The 26,911-nt window shown below is 39.2% G+C and overlaps 2 protein-coding genes across 2 annotated transcripts in view; one reads left to right on the top strand and one right to left on the bottom strand.

Annotated features, from left to right (window-relative positions):
• Nucleotides 1-256: 256 nt before the first annotated feature.
• napgb (N-ethylmaleimide-sensitive factor attachment protein, gamma b) lies at nucleotides 257-13,874 on the top strand. Its single transcript, XM_068341200.1, has 12 exons — nucleotides 257-421; nucleotides 661-728; nucleotides 823-907; nucleotides 996-1,013; nucleotides 1,103-1,133; nucleotides 1,240-1,349; nucleotides 1,687-1,753; nucleotides 1,858-1,928; nucleotides 3,557-3,635; nucleotides 5,260-5,339; nucleotides 5,464-5,593; nucleotides 12,816-13,874. The coding sequence occupies exons 1-12, from the start codon at nucleotides 261-263 to the stop codon at nucleotides 12,945-12,947; spliced, it is 1,032 nt and encodes a 343-aa protein (XP_068197301.1). The 5' UTR covers nucleotides 257-260; the 3' UTR covers nucleotides 12,948-13,874.
• A 530-nt stretch (nucleotides 13,875-14,404) lies between these two features.
• LOC137612591 (piezo-type mechanosensitive ion channel component 2) overlaps nucleotides 14,405-26,911 on the bottom strand; it is a 199,792-nt gene continuing 187,285 nt past the window's right edge. Inside the window, exons 50-53 of the mRNA XM_068341199.1 lie at nucleotides 24,701-24,820; nucleotides 18,384-18,463; nucleotides 17,562-17,757; nucleotides 14,405-15,883 (exon numbers count right to left, since the gene is read on the bottom strand). Coding sequence (XP_068197300.1) covers nucleotides 15,631-15,883; nucleotides 17,562-17,757; nucleotides 18,384-18,463; nucleotides 24,701-24,820 — 649 coding nt within the window. The 3' untranslated portion in view covers nucleotides 14,405-15,630. The remainder of the gene's footprint in view (nucleotides 15,884-17,561; nucleotides 17,758-18,383; nucleotides 18,464-24,700; nucleotides 24,821-26,911) is intronic.

Here is a 26,911-nt window from a genome sequence, read left to right as displayed (position 1 = left end):
TTTAAGATTCGTGCTATTCCGGCATTTATATGAACAAATGACTAATGAGCAGCTGTAAATCAGTGGTGCAAAATAACACGTCATATACTGTATGTCCATAGACGGTCCACTCATTATATTCACACAGTGCTTTAAATGTATGTAATTTAAAAAACCCTAATTATGATTAGAACCAAAATAGATACAAACTAAAGTAATGCGTCTCAATGCGTTGCAGGATATCTGTGGTCCTTGACGGCACCCGTAGCCTGCGATACTCGATGACGTTTGCAGGAGGAGTCCTTGATAATCCTAACGTCGACGAAAAACATTGGCAGCATTTTAGCCCGAACACAGTTATCGTTCTCATCGTCAAAATCAGTGATATGGCAGCTCAAAAAATAAACGAGGCTCATGAACACATAGCCAAAGCTGAAAAATGGTAAGTATTAGTTTACGCTTCTGTCCGAAATGATGAAACACCAGTATGCTTTAGTAATGATCCTAGCTAGCGAAGAAGGCCACTGTTGTGTTTTCGAAATGGTTTAAACGAATAATATCTCAATATTTTCAGTCATCATAGGTGGATTTATCAGATAGAAAACATGCCACAATTTGTTGTTCTGCAATGTTTCTCCTCAGGCTTTGATTCATCCAGCCATTGTAATTCATGTTTTGTAGTTTAAAGACAAGTTTGACCAAGTGGAAACCAGATTTTGATAGTGCTGCGTCAGAATATGCGAAAGCAGGTAAATTAAGTTCTATTTCCACACATGAAGACAGCCTTTTATAAAAAAAAAACAACAACACTTTTTTATACTGCTAACTCTGTCTTGTCTTTAGCTGTTTGCTTCAAGAATGCCAAGCAGTATGACCAAGCAAAAGATGCATATCTAAAAGAAGCTGAATATCACACAGAAAACAAGGCGTATCCTGGCTGTGATAATTACAACCTTACATGTTTTGATGCTGCTGTCATTTGACCCATTTTGTAATTTCCTTGACTTGCCTTATAGGCTTTTTCATGCTGCAAAGTAAGTATCTTGTATCATAATTCCAGTGTGTAGTCAGCAACAAACAGAAAATCTTTTTGTTTTACATAATCTATTTCCTTTTTTCTTAGAGCTATTGAACAGGCAGGTATGATGATGAAAGTGAGTGGATTCGTATTTGATCATTGAACCTAGTAATGGGTAGATAAAATGTGTTCCCAATTCAAGTGTATATAATAGTGATTTTGCTGGCTTTGATTTTGAACAGGAACAAAAGAAGATGCCAGAAGCCATTCAGTTGATCGAGAAAGCTTGTATGATGTATATGGAGAATGGGACTCCTGACACTGCTGCCATGGCTCTCGACCGTGCTGGAAAGTAAACACATCACTTTATTATCTACACTTGGAGATATTTGCTGGTTGACCTGAATTTTCTTTGACTGTTTTCTGCTGCCTGTTGCAAAAATTGGTACAAAGAAGGGCAGAAGTTTAATTTATGTAAATTGTGTTTGTTTATGGTTGTGTGTGTGTGTGTGTGTGTGTGTGTGTGTTTTAACATATTGTTGCCCACATATTACTTATTGATATGTTTATTAATCAAATCTAATTAGCCTTATCATTGTCTGGCACTAAACCTTTAAGGTATAAAAAAAAAAGGAGTTCTGATCCTGACTTGTCTTTTATCTAAAACATTGTTGTTTTCTTTTTCTCAGACTAATAGAACCTATAAACCTAGACAAAGCTGTGGACCTGTATCAGAAGGCAGCTGGTGTGTTTGAGGTGAAAGTACACTTCCAGCTGAAACTGAATGAATCAAGTAACTGCTGCTAAATGTTATCTTCATATCTTTTCTCTTATATACATCCATGTGTTTTTGTATGTAGAATGAGGACCGTCTTCGTCAAGCAGTAGAGCTCCTGGGGAAAGCTTCCAGACTTCTTGTCAGGTTGAAAAGGTAAGTGGAATGGAGAAGACATTGACACTAATCACTAGGGTTGAGCCAGGTTCTCATTTCAATAGTCGTGCTCGTGCTGAAGGAAAATCCTCATGCGCCACGGACTGGTTTCATTTAAGACAATATTTTCACTATTTATTTGCTCGATAGTCGTTATTAGAGTACAGCCACAGGTTAACAATAAACCATCTGCAGTGGTTTTATGTAAAATGCAGACATCAACAGAAAATAAACAACCTTGTTTTCTTAAATTGATAATAAACATCTCTGTAAACAATATAATTGTAAGAAATATTAATATTAAAAACTTGATTCAAGTGACTGCACTGATGAGGTTTATTTTGAAATACAGCGACATACAATCTCCATTCAACGTAGGAGAAATACTATTCATTTCTAATAATAATAACAAGTGAAAAAAATAATAATTACAATAATGAGAATTAGTGGTTGGGGACTGCTGATCTAAGGGTAACAGAAGACAATGACACCTGAAGTGTGTTCCGGACATCTGGTGTACCCCGCAGTTTGGTTTTCTTTACAGTCACTGCAGAAAATCCCGTTTCACAAAGGCAGGAGATGGGAAATGGAAGCAGGGTTTTCGATACTTTCTGGGCGATCCAAGATAATCTGCTTTGACTTTAATCCAGAACACTGGATTATATACTGTATAGATAGTTTAACTGTTACATAGCACGCACACACACACACACACACACACACACACACACACACACACACACACACACACACACACACCTGCTCCGTCTCTCTATCTCTTTTTCTCTCACTCTAGAAATTTAAAAAAAAAGAAAAAAATGTGAAAGTTGTGTTGAGTATGACAATTCTTGCTCATACATACTGTACATATTCAGTATATTATGATTTATAAGTTATTAGTTTATAATTTCCTATTGTATGCGTTGTATTCATTGATGCACTTCATGTTCTGAGTTCATATAAAACTTGTTCCGTAAATAGTTCCTTTGCTATTGTGATCAAAAAGATTGAATTTCAGTCCTGAGGCTGTTTTGTAAATATTCATTCATGCACTTAAGATTTTTCATGTTCTGAGTTCATAAAAAACTGTCAATAGTTCTTACTTTGGTGATTAAAAACATTGATTTGAATCTCAATTTTGAGGCAGATAGTGGTGTACTTGCTCATCCCTTCTAATCACATGTTGTGACAGAATTATATGTGACTGTAATCAGAGAGTTTACTGCAGTTATGCACATATCTTTTGTGCTGTATCATGAATCCTGTAGTAGACAAATATAGAGTAAGCACAAATAGAGCTTTAGTATTTCTGTTCAGGAAACTCAGGCTTCTACCAGTACATCGAAAAAAATTTGAAATGTTTAGTATTAATACACTCCAATATTTGGATTCAGAAGTCAGTGTCCGCGGTGCACTGGCTTCGTGCCCGGAGTGTCCCCCACCTCACACCCTGTGCCAGCTGTGATAGGCTCCAGCTCCCCGTGACCCGCTGCGGTAGATACAGTGGCAGAAAATGGATGGATGACAGTGTGACTAATAGACACAATAATTCAAAAGCGTGTATTTGTTTTTATAGATAATGTTAATCTTGAGAGAATTCCACCATCTGACTTGGTCTTTGTGACTAGGTTGGATGAAGCAGCAATCGCTTTGCAGAATGAGAAGAACATGTACAAAGAGATTGAGAATTTCCCGATGTGTTTCAAGGTATGTCACTTGGTTGTTGTATCATGAGGCTGTCATTGTTCTCTAAGCAACTTAATTTATCACCACAGGCAATTAGAATTGAATTCTGTAAGTTCCACATGAGGTGGCATTTCTGCAGGGTTAATGCTTTAAATTGAATGCAACTTAATTGTTTCCTCAGAAGAGTAAGACGCGACTGTTGAGTCCATTTAAACATAAAATAGCACATCTTTTCCTTGATTTATTGGTATGGGATAGCAACAACTTTCAAAATGAAGGAGTGTCTACACACACAAATTTATTTTATTTAGTGTATTCCGTCATTTCACACTGATATCTTTGATAACGTTGCATTACAAAACTTTATAGTTAAAAGAATAATTAATAGTTTGGGTAGTGATGGAGTTCTGTGGCTCTTTTGTCAGGATGGTGAGTGTACAGTATTATTGTTTTGTTGTCTTCAAAAGTGTTATTAATTATAGTAGAAAAAGAAAACAAGAATAGTAAGCTGGACTATTGAACATATAGATGGATCATCAGCCAAAGGACTTGGGTCTAAACTTTTTTTTTTTAAATGTTATTGACTAAGACTGAGTGACGTTACCAGATTTAAAGTGTCTTTGTGTTGTTAAAGCTCGGCTTCTCACTTTCTCATCAGCATAAAATAAAACATACAGTGGTACCTCAACTTACGAAATTAATTGGTTCTGGAAGAAATTTCGTACGCATAAAATTTCGTAAGTAGAGACGTGTTTTCCACGCAAATGCCCTAATCCGTTCCAGGCCCCCCAAAATTCAGACATAAATATTTTATAAAGCATAAAAATGCATCAAAACATGTAACAAATACATGTTACAATTAGGTTATTACACAATAAATGAGAGTTGTGCATAATGTAAAAAACAAAGAATAGAGTAAAGAATAAAAATGATGGTCATTTACCTTTTAAAGCTGTCCTCATTGTTTTTTGCCCTCTTTGGTTCATGCGCTCTTGCCTCACCATGAACAACAGAGTGAATTCCATTCCTCCTTTTGAACTTCTCCAACCACCCACGCAATGCCTTAAACTCCCTTTTGTTTTAATAATGTGGTGATTGTAGATGCATTACAGCCATATTCTTTGGCGAGATCAACCAAACGCGTCCCTTTTTCATACTTCTATTATCGCTTGCTTTGTATGAACAAAAAAACTATTTTCTTTGTCTTTTCTTTTCCTCTTCATGACTTTCTTGGGGTCTATAGTGAATACTCTAAAAGTTAATATATTTACGTAAAACTATCAGAACACGTCATGGGTCGAGAGCCAAATGACGAAGACGCTGCATAGACACCTATCTAGCACATAGATGGACCTACACACAGAGATCCCTCTTAGCCAGTGGGATGCCAGGATACTAGGTAATAGCCAATGGCAGAGCAGCCATTTGAATGTTGCGTTCAGGATCCTGTGGGAGCTGCGAGTAGCAGTCCATACTGTATTTTTACCTTTTGTAACTCAAAATTTATTTCATAACTAGAGGCAATATTTTCCTGTTGAGGCGTTTTGTAAGTAGAAAATTTCATATGTAGAGACATTCGTAAGTAGAGGTAACACTGTATTAGCAAAGCATTGAAATCATACTGTTCTACATTTTTCTTCTTTAGAAAACAACTGCTCAAGTGCTGATTCATCTTCACAGAGGGGACTATGTAGCAGCTGATAAATGCGTCAGAGAAAGTTATAGGTATCTTTTATTATGGTGTGCAATTTCTGCAGGGACTGAACATTAACATTGTTTTGATTGTTTAAGCAGTGCCACTTAAACCACACATCATTACGTTATTTACAATTCTTCTTCTCTTCATCAGTCTACCCGGCTACAGTGGCAGTGAGGATTGTGTGGCCATGGAGACACTTCTGCAGGGCTATGATGAGCAGGACGAGGACCAGGTCTACCGTGTATGCAATTCTCCTCTGCTGAAGTACATGGACAATGATGTGAGTACGCAGAAGAGTCTATCAGTTAGGTCCCAGCATGTCAGGTTGCTGTCACTGCTGACTTGTGTGGTCAAATTAAAACAGACCCTGGTGTATGTGCTCTGTTAGCCTGGTTAATTTATTCTGTTTATCACACCAAAAACTGATCTGGTGATTCTACGAAAGGTCTTACCTCCGTAAGCAGGAATGTAATGAGATCAGATGTAATATTTGAGTGTGAGGTCAAAAACCAAACTACCAGTACTAATAAATTAATCTGCTGATCAGTATCTTTTCAAGATACAATCATACAATTAAACTATCATATATATCAGCAGATGATTTCTAACTATTAACATTTTGTATATCTGCAGATGAGTTTTCACTTTTTGCACTTTTGAAAAATTGTGCTTACAGTATATTCCTATTTAATATCTAGTAAAATTTGCTTGAGAGCTTACCCAGTAATAATTTTGTAAAAACATTGATCCCCAATCTTTTTTGCACCACGAACTGGTTTAACGTCAGACAATATTTTCATGGACTGGCCTTTAGGATGTGGCAGGTAAAACACAACAAACTAAAATGATATGACCAGCATTACAAACTGGTATTTTTCAGCTTTCTTGTTCTTTGACGTCATAAGTTCTTCTTGGCTGTTTTACCCTGCGCAAAGAACTTTACAAAAATGTTTGTTTGTTTAAAGTTTCCAATTTTACAGTAATGTATTCTGTGTTACCGACCAGAGCGACCCCTTAAACATAGCAGCCATGTGATCGAGGCAAGCATTTTGATGTGATTGATAGATGTGGAGGAGAGAATCCGATAATATTCCAAAAATATATTGTTCATAATCAGATAATAAATCAAACGGAAATGTATTCATTCTGTGCGGCCAAGTACCAAATGACCCATGGACTGGTACCGTGGCTCTGTGGTTGGGGACCACTGCTGTAAAAAATATCTTGTTTCTTTTTATCTCTGTTAAAGCAAGCACGTTTATTTGCACATTACATACACACAACAATTCAAGTGATTTACATTAGAAGGAAAAAAGTGCTAAAAAATAAAAATAGAAGCAGGATTTAAAAATTATACAGTTAGAAAATTAAAAAGAGTCTCAAAAAAAGGCAGTGCAGATTTGGACTCTTGAATGAAAACTATTAAAATTCAGCTGAGAGAAGGTGGGTCTTTAACCTGGATTTTTATTTTAAAAACCGAGTGTTTCAGCTGATCTGAGACTTTCTGGGAGTTTGTTCCAGAAATGTGGAACAAAGAAGCTGAACTCAGCTCCTCCATGCCTGGTTCTGACTGGCAACTAATAAAAGACCAGACCCAAATGACGTGAGTCTGATGGGCTCATACCCGGGTGTGGAGGTTACTGGTGTAATTTGGTCCTGAACCATTCAGAGCTTTATAGACCAACAGAACTTTAAAGTCTGTCCTCTGACAGACAGGCAGCCAGTCTAATCAGAACTGGACTGATGTGGTCCACTTTTGTGGTCTTAGTGAGAACTTGAGCAAGAGATCTGCAGAAGTCTAACTGATTTTTAGGTAGACCGGTAAAGATACTGTTAAAATAATCAAGCCAAATAAAGGTGAATGCATGGACTAGGTTTCTTTTTTTTTTTCATTTGACTGAAATGTTTCACTGAAACACTGAACTGGCACCTCCCACTGCCAGTTCACACTTCAAACACTTTGATCGACACAGGTCATGAACCAGCCACCCTCCGGTCCTCAGCGGAAGACCTGCACTGAGCTACTGCCACCCTAAGGCACACCTGTACTGTAGAACCATAATGAAAAATCCCTTTAGAGTGAAGAAGGAGGGATGAGTTTTTATCTGTGAGAGGCAGAGTTGTCATTGGAGAGATTGTCACATTTCTTACCACTACCGCTATCAACATTCGCCTTACACTTTTTGTTAATAATGCTAGTACTAGCATATATAAGCAGATGCTGTATGTTGATATGAATAACAAACAACTGAGCAAATTGTGCGTCTAATGTCCAAGCATCAACATTGCGACACACTCCTACCTTATCGCTGGACACAAAGATATTCACATTAGGGAACACGCCCCTTCCCGGGGAGACGGGGTGTTCTCACGCAGACGGGCTGTTATAAGAGTTTTAAAAAACAAGCACATCTATCCAGATGCTTTTCACCTTCCAGGGGGAGGTAGGAGATATTCAGCATTCTAAATGTATACACACATGGACAAAATTGTTTATACTCCACTGTCAATGATAGAAAAATCCACAATGGTTATTGAAAACACTTGAAACTTACAAAAGTAACAATACAACAACAAACTACTGACATGCCTGAACAAAAATGATGGTAGCTCTGTAAAAAAAAATTGACCAGAGGAACATGAATAACAAAGGTGTGTTCTGTAGTTGGCATCACAGGTTTGTTGAATCTCACAGGTAGTCAGTTTGACTATAATAGTCACTGTGCTCTTTGGTGACTAGTACCGCACTGAACATGGATAGCAGAAAGCAAAGCAGAGAGATGTCTCAGGAGCTTAAAAAGAAAATGATAGACCAGCATGTTAAAGGTAAAGGCTATAAGACAATCACTAAGCAGCTTGATGTCCCTTTGACAACAGGGACATCAACAGGCACATATTATTCAAAAGTTTAAGGTCCACGGGACTGTAGCCAACCATCCTGGATGTGGCTGCAAGAGGAAAATTGACAAGACTGATAGTTCAAAAGGTATCCAAAGAGCCCAGAATTTAATTGCAGTGATTGCCTCAAAAGGTTGTGCAACAGAATATTAAGTTATGGGTAGTCAGTTATTTTTATCCAGGCCTGTTTCATTAGTTTGTTTTTTTAAATAATTCTGTTGAACGACAATTCCAAAGTAATGTCTGATTTTGCTTGTTTAATTTTTAATATATTTTTATTTACTGTTACTTTGATAAGTTTCATGTGATTTTGCTGACCATTGTGAGTTTTTTTGTTTCATTAACAGAGGGGTACCAACAATTTTGTTCATGTGTGTACATCATTACAGTTATGAGCTGTGTTTTGTGGTCTGTAATAGATATAGAATACATACTGTATCACCTCTGTAGTTGTCATTCCTACCATTTGATGAGCTTTTGCAGGGCCCTGCTTTCCTGATTTTTGCATTGTCACATTTGAGCCCAAATGTAATTCTTTTTTTTATAGCTCCATCTGTCAGATTAACAAAAAATATTTGTCAATCTTAATTTGCTACGAGTCCACAATTTTGCACTGATTGCATAAATAACTGTTATCTCACTCCAAATATTCACACGCATATACAGTATATATGTATACAGTATCTTCTTCTTTTCCTTTCGGCTTTTCCCTTCAGGGGTCGCCACAGTGAATCAATTTCCTCCATCTAGCCCTGTCCTTTGAATCCTCTTCTCTCACACCAACTACCTTCATGTCTTCCCTCATTACATCCATAAACCTCCTCTTTGGTCTTCCTCTAGGCCTCCTGCCTGGCAGTTCAAAACTCAGCATCCTTCTACCAATATATTCCCTATCTCTCCTCTGGACATGTCCATACCATCTCAGTCTGGCCTCTCTGACTTTATCTCCAAATCCTCTAACGTGTGCTGATGTACTCATTCCTGATCCTATCCTTTCTGGTCACTCCCAGAGAGAACCTCAGCATCTTCATCTCTGCTACCTCCAGCTCTGTCCCATGTCTTTTCTTCAGTGACACTGTCTCTAGACCAAACAACATTGCTGGTCTCACCACAGTTTTGTACACCTTTCCTTTCATTTTAGCTGAAACTCTTCTATCACACATCACACCTGACACTTTCCTCCACCCGTTCCATCCTGCCTGTACACGCTTCTTCACCTCTTTTCCAGACTGTCCATTGCTCTGGACTGTTGAGCCTAAGTACTTAAAATCCTCCACCTTCTTGATCTCTTCTAACTGTAACCTCACTCTTCCACTTGGGTCCCTCTCATTCACACACATGTACTCTGTCTTACTGCAGCTAACCTTCATTCCTCTCCTTTCCAGGACAAACCTCCACCTCTCTAGCTTCTCCTCCACCTGTTCCCTGCTCTCACTACAGATCACAATGTCATCTGCAAACATCATAGTCCATGGAGATTCCTGTCTAACCTCGTCTGTCAGCCTGTCCATCACCATAGCGAACAAGAAGGGGCTCAGAGCTGATCCCTGATGCAGTCCCACCTCCACCTTGAACTCCTCTGTCACACCTACAGCACACCTCACCACTGTCTTACAGTCCTCATGCATGTCCTGCACTGCTCTAACATACTTCTCTACCACTCCAGACTTCCTCATACAATACCACAGTTCCTCTCTGGGCACCCTGTCATAAGTTTTCTCCATATAGATAGATAGATAGATAGATACTTTATTAATCCCGGAGGAAATTGCATCTACAAAAACACAATGCAGCTCCCTCTGGCCTTCTCTGTACTTCTCTATCAACATCCTCAAAGCAAATACTGCATCTGTAGTACTCTTTTTTTGGCATGAAACCATACTGCTGCTCACAAATGTTCACTTCTGCCCTTAGTCTAGCTTCCAGTACTCTCTCCCATAACTTCATTGTATGGCTCATCAGCTTTATTCCTCTGTAGTTGCCACAACTCTGCACATCTCCCTTGTTCTTAAAAATGGGCACCAGCACACTTCTCCTCCATTCCTCAGGCACCTTCTCACTATCTAAGATCCTGTTGAACAACCCAGTCAAAAACTCTACTGCCACCTCTCCTAGACACTTCCATACCTCTACAGGTATATCATCAGGGCCGACTGCCCTTCCCCTCTTCATCCTCTTCAAAGCCCTCCTCACTTCATCCTGACTAATCTTTGCTACATCCTGGTCCACAACAGTCACCTATTCTAGTCTTTGTTCTCTCTCATTTTCCACGTTCATCAACTCTTCAAAGTACTCTTTCCATCTTCCCATCACACTACTGGAACCTGTCAATAGACTTCCATCCCTATCCTTAATCACCCTAACCTGCTGCACGTCCTTCCCATCTCTATCTCTCTGTCTTGCCAACCGGTATAGATCAGTCTCACCCTCCTTACTGTCCAACCTAGCATACAAGTCATCATAAGCTTCTTGTTTGGCCTTTGCTACCTCAACCTTCACCTTACGCTGCATCTCCCTGTACTCCTGTCTACTCTCCTTAGTCCTCTCAGTGTCCCACTTCTTCTTAGCTAACTTCTTTCTCTGTATACACTCCTGTACCTCCTCATTCAACCACCAAGTCTCCTTGTCTACTTTTCTTCCAGATGACACACGAGGTACTCTCTTACCTGTCTCCCTGATCACATTAGCTGTAGTTGTCCAGTCATCTGGAAGCACCTCCTGACCACCCAGATTCTGTCTTAACTCTTTCCTAAAAGTCATGCAACACTCTTCCTTTTTCAGCTTCCACCATTTCGTCTTCTGCTCTGCCTTTGCCCTCTTGATCTTCCTCACCACCAGAGTCATCCTACACAGCACCATCCTATGCTGTTTGGCTACACTCTCACCTACCACTACTTTGCAGTCACTGATCTCTTTCAGGTTACACCGTCTACACAAGATGTAGTCTACCTGTGTGCTCCTACCGCCACTCTTATAGGTCACTCTATGTTCCTGCCTCTTCTGGAAGAAAGTATTCACTACAGCCATTTCCATCCTTTTTGCAAAGTCAACTACCATCTGTCCCCGCGACCTGCGTTGGCGGATTAAGCGGGTTGGACGATGAATGAATGAATGAACTACCATCTGTCCTTCTGTGTTCCTCTCCTGGATACCAAACCTGCCCATCACCTCCTCATCACCTCTGTTTCATGCACCAACATGTCCATTGAAGTCTGCTCCAATGACAAGTCTCTCACTTCTAGGCATGCTCTGCATCACTTCATCAAAGTCCCACCAGAATTTCTCCTTCTCCTCCAGCTCACATCCTACCTGTGGAGCATACCCGCTAACAACATTGAACATCACACCTTCTATTTGTAGCTTCAGACTCATCACTCTATCCGACACTCTTTTTACCTCCAGGACATTCCTAACAAACTCCTCCTTCAAGATAACTCCTACTCCATTTCTCTTCCCATCTATACCATGATAGAACAACTTGAACCCTGCTCCTAAACTTCTAGCCTTGCTACCTTTTCACCTGGTTTCCTGTACACACAGTATGTCTACCTTCCTCCTCTGCATCATGTCAACCAACTCTCTACCTTTTCCTGTCATAGTTCCAACATTCAACGTCCCTACTCTTAGTCCTATACTCTTGGTGTTCCTCTTCTCTTTCTTCGAGCGAACGCACTTTCCTCCGCTCCTTCTTCGACCAACAGTAATCCAATTTCCACTGGCGCCCTGTAGGTCAACAGCGCCGATGGCGGTCGTTGTTAACCTGGGCCTCGACCGATCCGGTATGGAAGTCATAGGTTTGATTCGCATCTTTGATTTGGCAAAAGTTTTACGCCGGATGCCCTTCCTGACGCAACCCTCTGTATTTATCCGGGCTTGGGACCGGCACAATAAGACACTGGCTTGTGTCCTCTTGCGGCTACATTATATATGTATACAGTATATTATATATAAATATCGTACAGACCCGTACACACACAAACACAAGGGCTTGTAGGCATGCAAATAATGGGAGGTAGAGTGGCAGGTAGCTGTCACTTGGGGCGCACCATGAGCACTTTGTAAGGGGACTGTGCTTTGCTCAAGGGCACTTCAGCAGTGCCCAGGAGTTGAACTGGCACCTCCCACTACCAGTTCACAATCCAAATATTTTGGCCCACCCGGGTTGAACCGGAAACTTCCGGTCCCCAGTCCAAGACTTAATGGACTGAACTACTGCCGCTCCAGAAGTATAGAAAAAATGGAAGAAGATATATCCATATGAAAACATATGTGAGATGAATTACAAAATGAAAAGTTGTGATTACATTATATTTACTCACCAGAGTATGGAATCACAGAGCATTACACAGAAACGGGGACAGGAATTTCACAAGCCAATGGTTTCTACCCGTCAAACCTTTTTTTTTCTTTGCAGATGTTGTTGTTACAAATCTGAAGAAAGTGAAGTCTGCTGTAATAACATGTCAGGAAAGAAAAAAAAAAAAACTAAACAGAAATGGATTCAGTGAAAAATAATGCTTCACTTATATTTTACGGGTTTAACATTCAGCTTCATCACGACTGCAGGTATGATAACATGAACATTTATTTCATCCACCTTGCAGTATGCCAAGCTGGCCATCTCCCTGCGGGTACCTGGAGGAGGCAAGAAGAAGTCAGCTTCTGCTGTTCAGGGTGGGATTAGCGGGGCCCCCGCTGCCGTGGAGGAGGATGATTATGAGGGAGGGCTGTGTTAGACTTCAGCCTTCAGTGTGTCGACTCAATCCATTCAGCTCTGAAGCCCACATATGTCTGATTGGTCATTATAATGCAAAAGAAAAGAAAAACAAAACCTAGCAAGAGATGCATTTGGTGTAACAGAAGAAATAAAGCCTTTTGATCAGCCTTTTAATTTTGTTTTCTTTAAGGTTGTTCCCCAGTTTAATGACAAATCAGTGTTCAGTAATGTATGAGAGCCTATTGTGTGTAAATGTGCGATTATTTATGTAAAGCTGTAAATTCTGCAATTACTGTTTTTGAGTAGAGCCACTATAATGCAGGTTTATCAATGTAGACGTGTTTATTTGTACAGGTTATTTATTCAGTATTTCTGGCTGCAGCCTGTTGACAATGTTACTGGACCAATTTATGAAATCAGTCTATAATTGCATGTTAAAAAATGATGGTTCCAAGTAAGCTAGAAATTTGTTAATATATACTTTGATAATCCCACAAGAAAATGCGTAATACGAAAAAATGATTGACTATAAAGATTAAAAAAAAGGTTCAGTTCCTGATAGTGAAGCTTGTTGCTAACTGTGGACTGTTTCATTTGTCTACCTCGAGGTGTGTTTGTTATCATCCAGTCATAGTCTTCCAATATCTAGAGTTCAAAACCAAGTACAAGCAACTAGATCATGAGACCATACTTTGATGCTCTCTACATTTCCCTCTGTCATTTCCTTCCTCATCCTGAATATATATGTATTTGTGATTTCATATTGCAAATTGATCGGATCACTAAATGGATGAGATTATTGTAATGCCAAATAAAATTATTCTGGTAACACATACCTGGACGTGGTACAGGATAATTTCTATTTGTTTCTACAGTCCTTGTATATTACTCAAAAGCATATCTCCAAATGTTGCACATAAATCAATAAATGTTATGTGTTAGTTTATGGTCTTTGTTTTCTTAAATTGTCAGACACATTTTTCAAGAATGACTGTCAGGGGCCGTGAGTACTGTAAAGTCGAGTGCTGTGAGCTGATGTGCAGCTTTTTGCCTCTTCATAAAGGGCTTTAACAGTTCAATGATAAAATTAAGGAGAGGTAGTCTTTCTCAGGACAGGAAGTGAACTGTCACCTTTCTCACCATCATTAATTATCACAATGTGGTTGTAGCTATACTGCTCTAGAAATGTGACTAATATGTAATACAGATTTTGTCAAAACAATTTTTATCCTACTTAGTTCATTAATAAACATCTCTACTTCAAGGCTGCAGCATTAGATTCTCTGTTCGCATTATCTTGCAATACAAAAAATACATAACAAAATTTGACAACAAATTTGTTAAATAATGTTGAAAGTAGTTCCTGGCTGCTAGAACTCAAATTCAAACCAGAGGGTTTTAGTTAGGTCCAGCTATTTTCCATCAAACGTAAAACCCCTGTATGCACAATAAATAGCAGCTGCATGAAAAACGTGACACCTTTCCAGATATTTTATTTGCAGAGCTCTATCATATCACATTGCCTTAACATATCAATACAATTTTACATTTCCTTTCACCCTGACCCACCCCCTTGTACTTACATGTACATGTAATGAAAATTAGTCATGACAATAATGAAGTTTTTTCTATCATGCTACAGTGTTTTCTAATGCGCAGTTTGGAACAAAGAGCATCGTTTTTCAGCCCTTCAAGTGACAATTTTTTTTAAATATCTACTCATCTCTTCTTCGGTGACTGGATGATGTGGGCACCACAGTGTTTCTGAAAATTAAAACAGGATTACAAGTGATGTGCAAAAGTCTGCCAGCCAATGCATATTGTCTGATTCACAAACAGCCCTCAGTTGGTCTTGACCCAACTCATTATTCATGAGGAAAAAAAATTACAACAATGCATCTACTTATATCACACAGCCTCATTCTGAGCACCAATCCTACTCTGTATCATTCCAACTGAACAACATCCACATTTTATTTCATGCCATTTAAATATTTTTCATCTTTTCTGATATCTTTTATATCCATCAAAGCCTACATAATACTGTACACCACATAACTCCTACAGTGAATGAATATCATTGAAAAGATCTCTTCCTGAGAAAGATATTTGATGAAAGTTTCTTCTCATACAAATAAAATAAGGCTGATTATGTTTTCTGCATTGTATCTCCAGAGAGGCTTCAGTGTTGCTTCCAGAGTTTAAAAAAGTGTGTCTCTTTCCTCAGCCCAAATTGGCCTTAAAGATTAAAACCACATTGAGTTTCTCGTCACCTACTATAGCACTGTGGAACTGTTGGAGGCAGGTATAAGGAGCAATGGGGGTTCTGGACGTGTCGAAAAACCTATTCTCCAGCTTCTACTGAACATCAGTTTGCTTATTCTATCCACTGGATGCCAAATGGAGATAGGTTCAAAGAGATAAGTACAGCACCAGCAAATCTGTCCTTAATTGTTAATCACGTGACTGCAATGGAAATTTCTCATCCATGAATGGTAAAAAAACAAGAAAAAAAACCTCAGTTCACAACGTAAGTATTTTAGTGTGGACCTAACACTCTATAAGCACTCAACTAAATGGTCCTCAAATGCAGGTGAAAGTTTCTCACACCAACAGAGCGACTCCCCATTTCTCCAAGGGTGCGGCTCTTGTCCGAAAAGCTTTGGATCACACTCATTGGTTCACATCACATCAGCTGAGTTTCATTGAGTTTTCTCTCTGGTCCACTTGATCATAGTCTCTGGAGAGCGGTAGAGGAAGATGAGTTTAGCGTACATGTCCTCCTCCAGGTCCAGCTCCCCAGTCTCTCGGACCAGAAAGATGTCGGTGCACAGCTTAAGGATGCGGTCCACATTAGGCAGCTCCTCAAACATGATGGTGTGGGAAATGCCACTGAAAAATTCCCGCACAAACTTACCAATGACCAGAACCACAGAGGCATACAGACCCATGATCCTATACAAGAAACAGAGGAAGGAAGTGAGACTCTAATTCTTAGCTCTCTGGTGGAAGAAGATATTGAACATACAGAGAACATTTCTAAAATTGCAGACCCCTGAAGGGAAAAGCTGAAAGGAAAAGAAGAAGAAGTTAAAGGAAATCCCCACCATCAGACAATTACTATTTTGGGAAAAAACTTTCAGTGGTGCTATTTAGATGTCTTTCTCTATTTTTAATTCCAGTGAATCTGAATTCCGTCCAGTCATGTCATACCTTGATTGCAGTTGATAGCGAATAGTTCTGTATGATTGCCTGTAAACAGGAGTAAGAAATACTACTGCTATCTATGTAAATAAGTAACACATGGAAGAAAAGAAATCCACTGTTATGTGAGCTTACCTCTGATATACAATAGTCATTCATTCATTCATTTTCTAATGGCTTTATCCACTGTCGTGGGTTGTGGGGAGCTAAAGCTTATCGTACCTGGCTTGGGAGTGAGGCAGGGGACACTATGGGCGCAACGCCAGTGCACCGCATAAACAGCAGACAGCTAACCATAAATGTTTAAGATTTAGCCTAAAGGTTATTTACCTGCCTATAAAAAGTTGCACAAAGGCAGGTTATTTAATAAAGCAGGTCTTGTTTATATGTTTACGTGAAGAATTAGGTAAATAATAATTATGTAAAGTCAAGTAATGAGATTGCATCGTGTCCCGGGTGTATCCTACTTCTCGCCCATAGGCTCTAGCAGACCGTGACCCACAAAGCAGAAGTAGCTGTGGATCAGACAATTACTCTTGTCTCATCTATAAGAAAATGGATGAATGATAAAAAAAAAAGAAAAAAAGTATTTTCCATAGAAGTACCCACATTTAAGTTGACCACATCAACTTTTGCAACTCCTTAAAATTCACCTGTTTGCCCGCAACTAAGATTAAGAGATTAAGATGTACTTTTTTGATCACCGTAGGGAAATTATTTAGCACACTCTAGATCACACTTTCTTAGCTCAAACCCATGCATACTAGTGTGTCCAGATCCATGACACACAAACACAGGGGACCTGTGGGCATGCGGTGGGGGGAGTCGCTGGCAGCTCCTTGGTGGTGCGCCCCTCATGAGCAGTTTATAAAGGGAATGGCACTTGCTTAACGGCACCTTGGCAGTGCTCGGGAGGTGAGCTGATGCCTCCCACTGTCGGCTCATGCTCCAGGTGGCTGGGTGAGGGCGGGAATCAAACTGCTGATCTTGGATCATTGGATGACCCACTCTACCACTGAGCCATTACCGCCCCTACTATCTGGGGCAATAGTTCAATCTTTAGTTGAACCATTTGTTCAACTAAAGATTCAAGATGATTTATTAATCACCTGCTATGGTTTTATGATACAAAATAAACCAGTATGTTGATATTCTCATCTTCCTTTGTTTAAGTTCACGTCTCTCCCTGCTTTTGTGTGTTTGTATTTCTGCAGCATCTGAATGGATCATTATTTGGCTTGACATTACTTGGTTTTGTACCAGCTAAAGTCCTGCCCCTCGTATTGGCCCGCTTGCACAACTGGAACATCATTCTAGTAAGATGAATATGCAGCAGGACATGTAAAAATTTTAGTTTTGGATAATGACTAAAATATAAAACACTTCAACATTTCACTGCAATGTCAGGGCAGGACCCATCACCACATACCCATATCCGGCGAGAAAGCCCAAACTTGGTGGGCTGACTTGGTCGCTAAATACATAGAACTCCAGTCCTGCTTCGAGCTGAGACTTTCTCCCTATGGGGCCAGACTCTGTCTGGTTCACGATCCACCACTCCTGGATCTGACTTGAGATGTTCTCAGTTCGCTTTAAGGTCAAAATGATGTCAAACATCTTTTCATCTACAAAGAGAAAGATATTACAAAATAAAAAATGTCAGAATTTTAAGAGCAGGTATGACAATAAACAGAAAACATGAGTTTAAAGATGTGTTCAAAGTGACTATATTTATTTACACATTTATAACAAATTCACTCTACTCATATATGGCGAATTCACAATTTAAACTAGTAAACACAATGGCTTCAAATAAAAAAAAAAGATAAATAAATCTTTCTACAGTAATCCCTCACGCTTTCGGGCATCAACACGTGTGGCTTCACATCATTGAGGATTTTTGTAGGGTAGTTACACGATACCATACGCGCATTTTATTGGCTGACGGCATCCGGAAGTGCGCTGCATTCCGCGAGTCTCTGAACGCAACGCACTTCTGTGAGAAACAAAATTGCTTTAAACAGTCTATAAGAGCGTGAGAAAAAGTGATCCAGATAGAAGGTGGTCTACTATCAGTATTGGGAGGGTTCATAAACATTTCAATTACCATAAATAATCAAATAAATAGTTTGTCGCTATATCATGGAATTTCGTTGTTGCGGGTGGTTCCTGAAACGCATTAACCATGAGTAACAAGAGATCACTGTATTTCTATATGTCAATGTAATCTATAGGATGAAGACACGTTCACCTTCATAAAGCTGTTCAACGGGCTTAGCATCAGAGTCACTAGGGGCTCGAATATAACGAGGGAAGATGTCCTTCAGAATCCTGAAAAGAAGAGAAGCTGTTATTGTCTGTGTGACAAATGAGAAAAACGATCATTTTACATAATACAAAATCTGGCCTTTAATTCAATTATAATGTAATTCTCATTTATTGTCTTGTTTCCCAGTGAAGAAAGTCCACTTGAATTACGGTCAAAATGCAGACAAGAGAATGTTTCTGTGATAAAAACTAGTTTCTCCTGTGAATGTGAGAACAATGACAACCCTGTGGAGCTGGAGCCAGGAGGGGATTTTTTTAGATTAGTTCCACATAACAACTAAGGTATTATAGATAACAAAACATACTACTTAATCTGCTGTTAATAAATCAAGGGGTTCAGACGAGGTCTTTTCCATGCAACCCATGAAACAAAAATATTGCCTGTACAGACAACTCTAAGCCATAACCTCATGACAAAGTCAAGCAGGTCAAATTTAAATAATTTAAACTAATTTAAAGACAAACATAAAAACTTTATCTAACATCTATCGATGTATCTATCGATACACAATCTTCAGTGTCCCCAAATGATTTCTATTTAATTACATTATTCCCAAAGAAGTTGAAAATAAAAACCCAAAAGTTGAAAGAGAAAAATCTGACAATTACTTCATAGAAAGTGTATTCAGGAAAGTTAGACGGAACTGCAGTGATACATAATACATCATACACCATAGCTGCCTCTAAAATCACACACACCTGTTTTCTTTCTTATTTAAGACAGAATACAACAGCATTAGTCACTGAAATTTAGCGCTGAGCAAAGCTAACTCTTAAATGTTGTCAGACTGACAAAGACATAATGGATTTCTACATTCACATCTGACTCTAAGGAAAAAAACAAATGACACATTTATTCTCAAATATCCCCAACTGCAGAAATTTTGAATATTAACAGTGCTATTTTCTACTATTTATAATCAACTATAATCAAGTCTGGGTGGCACGGTGGTGCAGTGGTTAGCACTGTCGCTGCACAGCAAACGGTTCCCGCTCTCTGCAGAGTTTGTGTGTTTTCCCCGCGTCTGCATGGGTTCTCCCTGGGTTCTACGGTTTCCTAACCCCTCCAAAAATATGTAGTTTAGGTGAAGTGATCATTCCAAATTTCCCGTGGTGTGAGTGTGTGCGTGAGTGTTTGTCTATGTCTTCGTGTGGCTCTGCGGTGAACTGGCGTCGCCTGCCTCATGTCCCCAGTCAACTGGAATATGTTTGACACCCCGCAACCCGCGACACCGAACGAAACGGGTAGTGACAATGAATGAATGAATGATCAACTTCATTATCCTGTTTTATCCTGTAAGCCCAACATGAAAATAAAGTATGAAGTACAGATAGTCCTTTAACCTACAAATACACTTGGTTCCGAGAGGCGTTTGTAAGCTGAATTGTTCGTAAATTGTTATTTATTAAATTGAAATCACATCAATAATCTAAATAGAAAATTACAATTCCCCAAGACTGACCAGAAACAAAGGACATAAAAACACAACAAACTGAATAAAATGCAGCTGTACAGCAATGTAAATTTTACATCTCCACCACTGCTGAATGAATTTTATGGTGGCGTATAGAGGCTAAGTCAAGCTGTAAGCCACAGAGATATTCTAACCACACTTACATGAATGGCACGCTTAACACTAACTCAACACTTTCTTACTTCAATTTAAATTAATAATTTATATATTGTATAGATACTTTCAATGTTACATAACGAGCACACACACAAACACACTCACACATACTTTAACACTCGGCCTCCCAGAATTCTACAACTACTAAAACTCCCATAGGCAAGGCACTAAAGGCACTAAAGGCCCAGAAAACCAGCCTGGTTGGTCAGTTAAATAAGAGCAGACAAGAGCTTCCTCCATCTGTAGACGAGCAAACCATCTTGGCATTGTAACATTACTGTCTCCAGCTGGCTGGCAGCCATCACAGAATTTTGGATTGTTCATAATAGTTAATAATTTTCATTGTTAAGGTCTAATGACGACACCAACCTATTTTGAAGCATGATATATTTGTTTTAACTTCAGAGTTATGTTTGTATTTATTTCTTCTTCTTTTCCTTTCAGCTTTTCCCTTCAGGGGTCGCCACAGCAAATCAGTTGCCTCCATCTAACCCTGTCGTCTGTGTCCTATTCTCTCACACCAACTACCTTCATGTCATCTTTCACTTTTAAAAGTTCAAATTTGGATGTTTAATAGCAGAGAAGCTATGTTGTGTCATTTATGTAAATAAAACATTCAATCATTATAGTTTTAATTTAATGTCCTGATGTGTTTTTACCTATTCCACCAATTTATTCTTAGATATTTTAATGATAAACGAAATTATTTACAAATAATGTCTGAGCAGTTAAAATGACTGCCTATAGTAGTTTTAGGTAGTAATACTCAGATTTCTTTTGTGCTTTGAAATTTAAATGGTCAAGCAATGTCAGAATAAAACATACACACATTTATGAAAAGTCAGGCTCCTATTGGTACATGTTTTTTTAAAACCAAGTTATGATATTGCAAATTTTGAAAGCAGTCAAAATGACTACCTTGGGACAATGTTTGACTTTGTTTGAAAAAAATGGCAAGAACATTAGATGGTAAAAATAATAAATATTAAAAAAACCCCACTTTGATCATAAAAAGAAAAAAATTTAAAAAGAAAAAAAAAATTGAAACTTGTGTTGAGTATGATAATTCCTGTTCATGCATACTTTGTAGTTCATAATTTCCTATTGCATGCGTTGTATTCATTAATGCACTTCATGTTCTGAGTTCATAAAAAACTTGTTCTGTAAATAGTTCCTTTATTATTGTGATCAAACGCATTGAATCTCAATTCTGAGGCTGTTCTGTAAATATCCATTCATACACTTAAGAATATTCATGTTCTGAGTTCATAAAAACCTTGTTCTGAAAATAGTTCTCCTACTTTTGTGATTAAAAACATTGATTTTAATTTCAATTTTGAGGCTGTTCTGTAAAGAGTTTTAAAATAAACAAAAAATATAGCAACTTCTGATCAATCTGTATCAATTTCAGACTTAAAATAATGTGGCGATTTAAGCCCCACCCGTTTCTGGTCAAACCACACCTACTTTCCATTTAAACGCCACCCACTTAGAGTACAGCTACATTCATTCATTTTCGTGTACCGCCGCTGTATCCGCCGTAGCGGGTCACAGGGAGCTGGAGCCTATCCCAGCTGACATAGGGCGTGAGGCGGGGGACACTCTAGGCACGATGCCAGTGCACTGTGGAGCCACGTACAAAGACATACAAACATGCACACACACATTCACTCCTATGGGCAATTTGGGACCGGCCAATCAACCTGAAGCGCATGCTTTTGGAGCTGGGAGGAAGCTGGAGAACCCGGAGAGAACCCACGTAGCCTCGGGCAGAGCATGCAAATTCCGCACAGAGCGGGACTCAAACCCGAAACCGCCATGCTGTGAGGCGACAACACTAACCACTGCGCCACCGTGCCGCCCGAGTACAGCTACAGATACAGATAATTTAGATGGTTGAACAGATATGGATACAGATGCCGATAGTGGTGTACTTGCTCATCCCTGGTAGGTAGCGTAAAGGTTTGCACAATAATTAACTTGTCTCCATTGTTTAATCCACTGTAGTGAATCCACTATACATTACAGAGGAGTTTGAGACGGGGTTACCATGGCAACCGAGGCTGCTGACCCTTTACACTGATCCAGGCCCTAAACAGAACTTCAACTGGGCTCACTGCAGGACAGCAGTCTGGTTGGAGATGACCACAGGCCTGCTGAAAGCCCTAGGATGATTCCTGAAAGGGCCTGTCACATAACTATATTTTTCACAGTATTGCCATTATCAGGGGAGACCACCCTACCCTAGAAACTGAAGACCCCCATGATGACCCCATCCACCCGCCTGATATTCAGGACAGCAGAGCAGTGACAGACACCATCTTCCAGAATCATTTCAGAGTCTAAGTCACCATCACCACCACAACGGACAATAAAAACACACAATACACATTTCATTTGGTCATCTTTATTTCTTACAAATACAAAGTTAGTTTTTGTATCAATCAAATAGCTTTGTTCCAGTAGTTAAGATGATTCACCTGTGACCTACCTCTAACTTGTGCTTGTGTATTTCTATTTACAGATCTGCCCTCATAAACTGGTGGTTCAAATAAACAATTATTTTATCTATTGTCTGTATTTTTTAAAAGTCATTTCTATGAACTTCTTTAACAGATAACTAGGCATACATGAAGAGGACATTAAAACATTCAGTTGCATATGAATTCCACAGAATGAATCGCTGGTGTTTACTGCTCATCTATCTCACTGTGATAATCTGTGTAGTCGATGTTCAGGGACCCTTCAGCTACTGTCCCGCCATGCTCTGTTAAAAAGGATAAGAAAGTATTAATACTTCAGTGGAGATTAGATGTCACTCTGTTAAGTGTATTAAAGAAACTTTTCTTTATTTCCAAATTGTTTTAAACAGTCTATTAGAGTGTGAGAAAAAGTACTACAGATACAAGGTGGTTTAATATTAGTACAGCAGTGACACAGTCCAGCAGCGAGCAGCTGAGCCTCACCTCTGACGGGACTACCAACCAATCAAAAGAAGATTTAATTAATAAAAGAAGATGAATGTCGGAGCTTAGATATCTGCTTCGAACTTCAAAACAGGAAATAACCCGCCCTAGTCAAACTGAGTGGTACACTCGTAATGAATTTAACCAGTTTTTAATGTCAGGCTGCTAATTTAATGGTAAATACGCCACTCTGTTTGACTCGTAGAACTGACTTTAACGTTGTTGCCTCACCACCGTGAACCTCACTGCACGTCACTGGTTCATAAACATTTAAATTACCATAAATAACAAAATAAATATGTGGTTGTATTATCGCGGGATTTCGGTTTTTGCGGGTGGTTCTGGAACGCATTAACCGCGAGTAACGAGGGAATACTGTATTGCTTTTAAATCGACGTGGGTAAAGTCTACAGCCATGCTAGACACCGCGTTGGGATACCTGCTCAGCTGTTTGCTAATGCTGCTATGTAACAGTCTGAGGGCCTCGTCAGCATTATCACTTGGCGGAAAGTAAATAGCAGTGAGCAGCACCACATTAAACCCCCTGGGAAGGTAAAAGGGTCTACATTTCACAGCCATCTATTCCAGGTCTGGTGAGCAAAAACTGTCCACTGTTACAGTGTTTGTGCACCAGTTGGTATCCCGCCTCTGCCTTCTGGCCGGTGGGATGGAAATCCACTGGGTACCAGGGCTCCTCCTGATGTCTGTTTGAATGTTGTACTGTAATGCTCTGTTCGTTGTAGTTTCTGATTCTTAAAAGTTTGTGTGGCTGTAGGTGCTGAACGAATGACAGAATGCGAACGAGGTGACGATAAATCCCCCCCCCCATAAAACCAGAAAAGCACCGAAAACTGTAATGCTTAAAGAAATGTTCATAAAAGGACTTTATATAAATGCGCCATCATTTTGTGCATTATGTTGGTAATAAAACAACTGAACAGTTGAACGTCCACCTAATATTTACTGTACAATGTCAAACATAATGAAAATGAGGAGGATCCCTAATGAGGTGATGCCGAAGTCTTACCTGTGCAAACAATGGTTTATACTTCTCCCCTGCTGGATTGCACCTAAATAAAATAAATTCATATTGTTAAAATTTTCAATATTATTAAAACCGCTTCTCATTACCGTGATTGCAACAGACTACATTTAAACTTACATATTGACTTCAGCAGCAATTTCCTCTCATGCCATCTCCCTCTTCTCTGCAGCTGCGACGCTGTTGCTTTCTTCGGAAAATGTAGTCGTCGAATCGGGGCCCCATTGATGATGGCTATGTATGTATCACACCTGCTAAACTGCTGGTGAACCTACCCTAGGTTGATGAAACTAACCCTGAGCAGCCTTTGTAAAACTGCAAACCCTGGGTTTGCATGTTCACGGTAAGTCATCCTAGAGCCCCGGGTTTTACTCAGTTTGTTAACTGAAAAGGACCCATTAATGCTTAAGGTTAATCTCTGAATTTTTTGATATTTGATGTTAATTATTGGTTGATTTAACTGAACTGAAACTTAACGGAAATAAAACAGAGTACTCAAGTATAAAGTTGCTACCTCTTGGAGCCAATTGCATTCGTAGGTTGAGAACTACCTGCTGCTGGTAAATCACGTGACACTACATACTATATATTACATACTTACACGCCTGCACTTCTTCCAGTACCGCTCAGGAGTGTTACGAGTTCGGTTTTTGTGGGGTTGTCAAGATGAGTCACTCGTTTACCAGACGCTGTTTCAGCCTTTGCACCACGACTGAGGTTTCTGGGATAACAAAAGGAAAACAGATGTTAAATAAAATAATTTTCCATCCTTATTAAAACTGCACCTGGATATTTATTTTTGCATTATTTGCAGAGACTTGAGCAAATAAAAACAAGGATCTCAGTGTTGCTTAAATTAAAGGAGACAAAGACAGGCATTCCTGTTTTAATCAATAGAGCTGGGTGCAGCAGGTGGATCGTTTTTAATTCCTGCAAATTATGATCACATAGAAACATCCACAATTTCAAGCCTGTTGTAGAAAGCTCAAAAATGACTAAGGCTCTCAGAGAAACTTTAATGCAGTATGTAGTTCCTATCACCAGGGGTCCTTGAAAAGAAACTAAGGGTGTTGCTGATCTCAAGAGTTGTCCTGTTAACAACCTTCATTCCTCCCAAAACCCGACATGATCCACACAGAAAAATATGTCTTCGGTAATAAAGTATTTATTCATTTAACTGATTAGACACATACAGGGTGCGATTTGTCACCCGAAAAGTAGAAAATATTTTGTACCCCCGCCACGCAAGCTCTTTGATGTGTCTGTGTGTGCACACATGCCTGATGAAAAAAAAATTACACTATAACATCACTTTTCAAAATAAAACATCTTTAGACTTTAGCAATAAAAAAAGAAAGAAAGCGACGCGTTCTGTGCCGCCCGGTACCTAATGTCCCACACCCAGTACCGGGTCGCAACCTGGTGGTTGGACCCCTGGATCGCTGACATTAGACGGATGTAACAGAATCTCTGCTCTTAGTTTGACACTTTCTCACTTCAGTTCAAATTAATAATATCTATACTGTATAGATATTTTAACTCTTACATAGCACGCGCACACACACACACACACACACACACACACACACACACACACACACACACACACACACACACACACACATGTTCTCTGTCTCTCTATCTCTCTCTCTTTCTCTCTCTCGCTCTAAAAATAAATAAATATCCTATTGCATACGTTGTATTCATTAATGCACTTCATGTTCTGAGTTAATAAAAATCTTGTTCTGTAAATAGTTCCTTTACTATTGTGATCAAACGCATTGAATCTCAATTCTGAGGCTGTTCTGTAAATATTCATTCATACACTTAAAGATATTCGTGTTCTGAGTTCATAAAAATCTTGTTCTGTAAATAGTTCTCTTACTTTTGTGATCAAAAACATTGATTTGAATGTCAAATTTGAGGCTGTTCTGTAGATAGTTTTAAAATAAAAAATAAATATAGAAACTTCTGAGCAATCCATATCAATTTCAGACTGAAAATAATATAAAGATTTAAGCCCCACATTTTTCCAGTCAAACCACACCCACAGATGATTTCAAGTTATCTTAACCAAGTACGGATACAGATAATTTAGATGGTTGAACAGATACAGATACAGATAGTGGTGTACTCGCTCATCCCTTCTCCAGAAAAATTAAGTTATTTCATGAAAAATAAGAGTGAAAAACATGAAAATAAGATGTCTGTGTAGGTTCTCAGTCATCCAGGTCATGGTTATCCAAAAGCAGTTTATGTCAATCCACTGGACATTAAGAAAGTTCTTGAAGACGTTTCGTCTCTCATCCAAGAGACTTCTTCAGAACTGAAGACGTCTGAAGCCAAGGAGACTTCTTCAGAACTGAAGAAGTCTCTTGGATGACAGACAAAACATCTTCAAGAACTTTCTTAACATCAAGTGGATTGACTTAAACAGCTTTTGGATGAAAATAAGAAGGAAATACGCATGTGAACCACATCTGGGGGATGTGGCAGGTGTTGACAGAGGGAGCTCATACTTGCCAGCCCCTTCAGAACGAAGCATCCCGATCAAAGTAGATTAGAAGCATCTTCAATCAAAGATATTGAGGACCATGGATCAGTTTGCGACAAGACATTTCAAATACAGTGTAGTTGGACACTAGCAGCTGAATGACATCAATTTAAAAAAGGCCTAATGTGGGACCTTTAAACCATGGCTCAGGCCCCATCCACATGGTACCCGATCTTTTAAAAAATGCAACGTTTTGTTGCGGTTACGCCTTCCATCCACACAACAACGCAGATAACTTTTTGAACGATGGCCAAAGTG

The sequence above is a fragment of the Antennarius striatus genome, chromosome 18 (genome assembly GCF_040054535.1).
Source record: "Antennarius striatus isolate MH-2024 chromosome 18, ASM4005453v1, whole genome shotgun sequence".
In the NCBI taxonomy this organism is placed as follows: domain Eukaryota; kingdom Metazoa; phylum Chordata; class Actinopteri; order Lophiiformes; family Antennariidae; genus Antennarius; species Antennarius striatus.
This window is presented reverse-complemented; position numbering and strand designations above follow the sequence as displayed.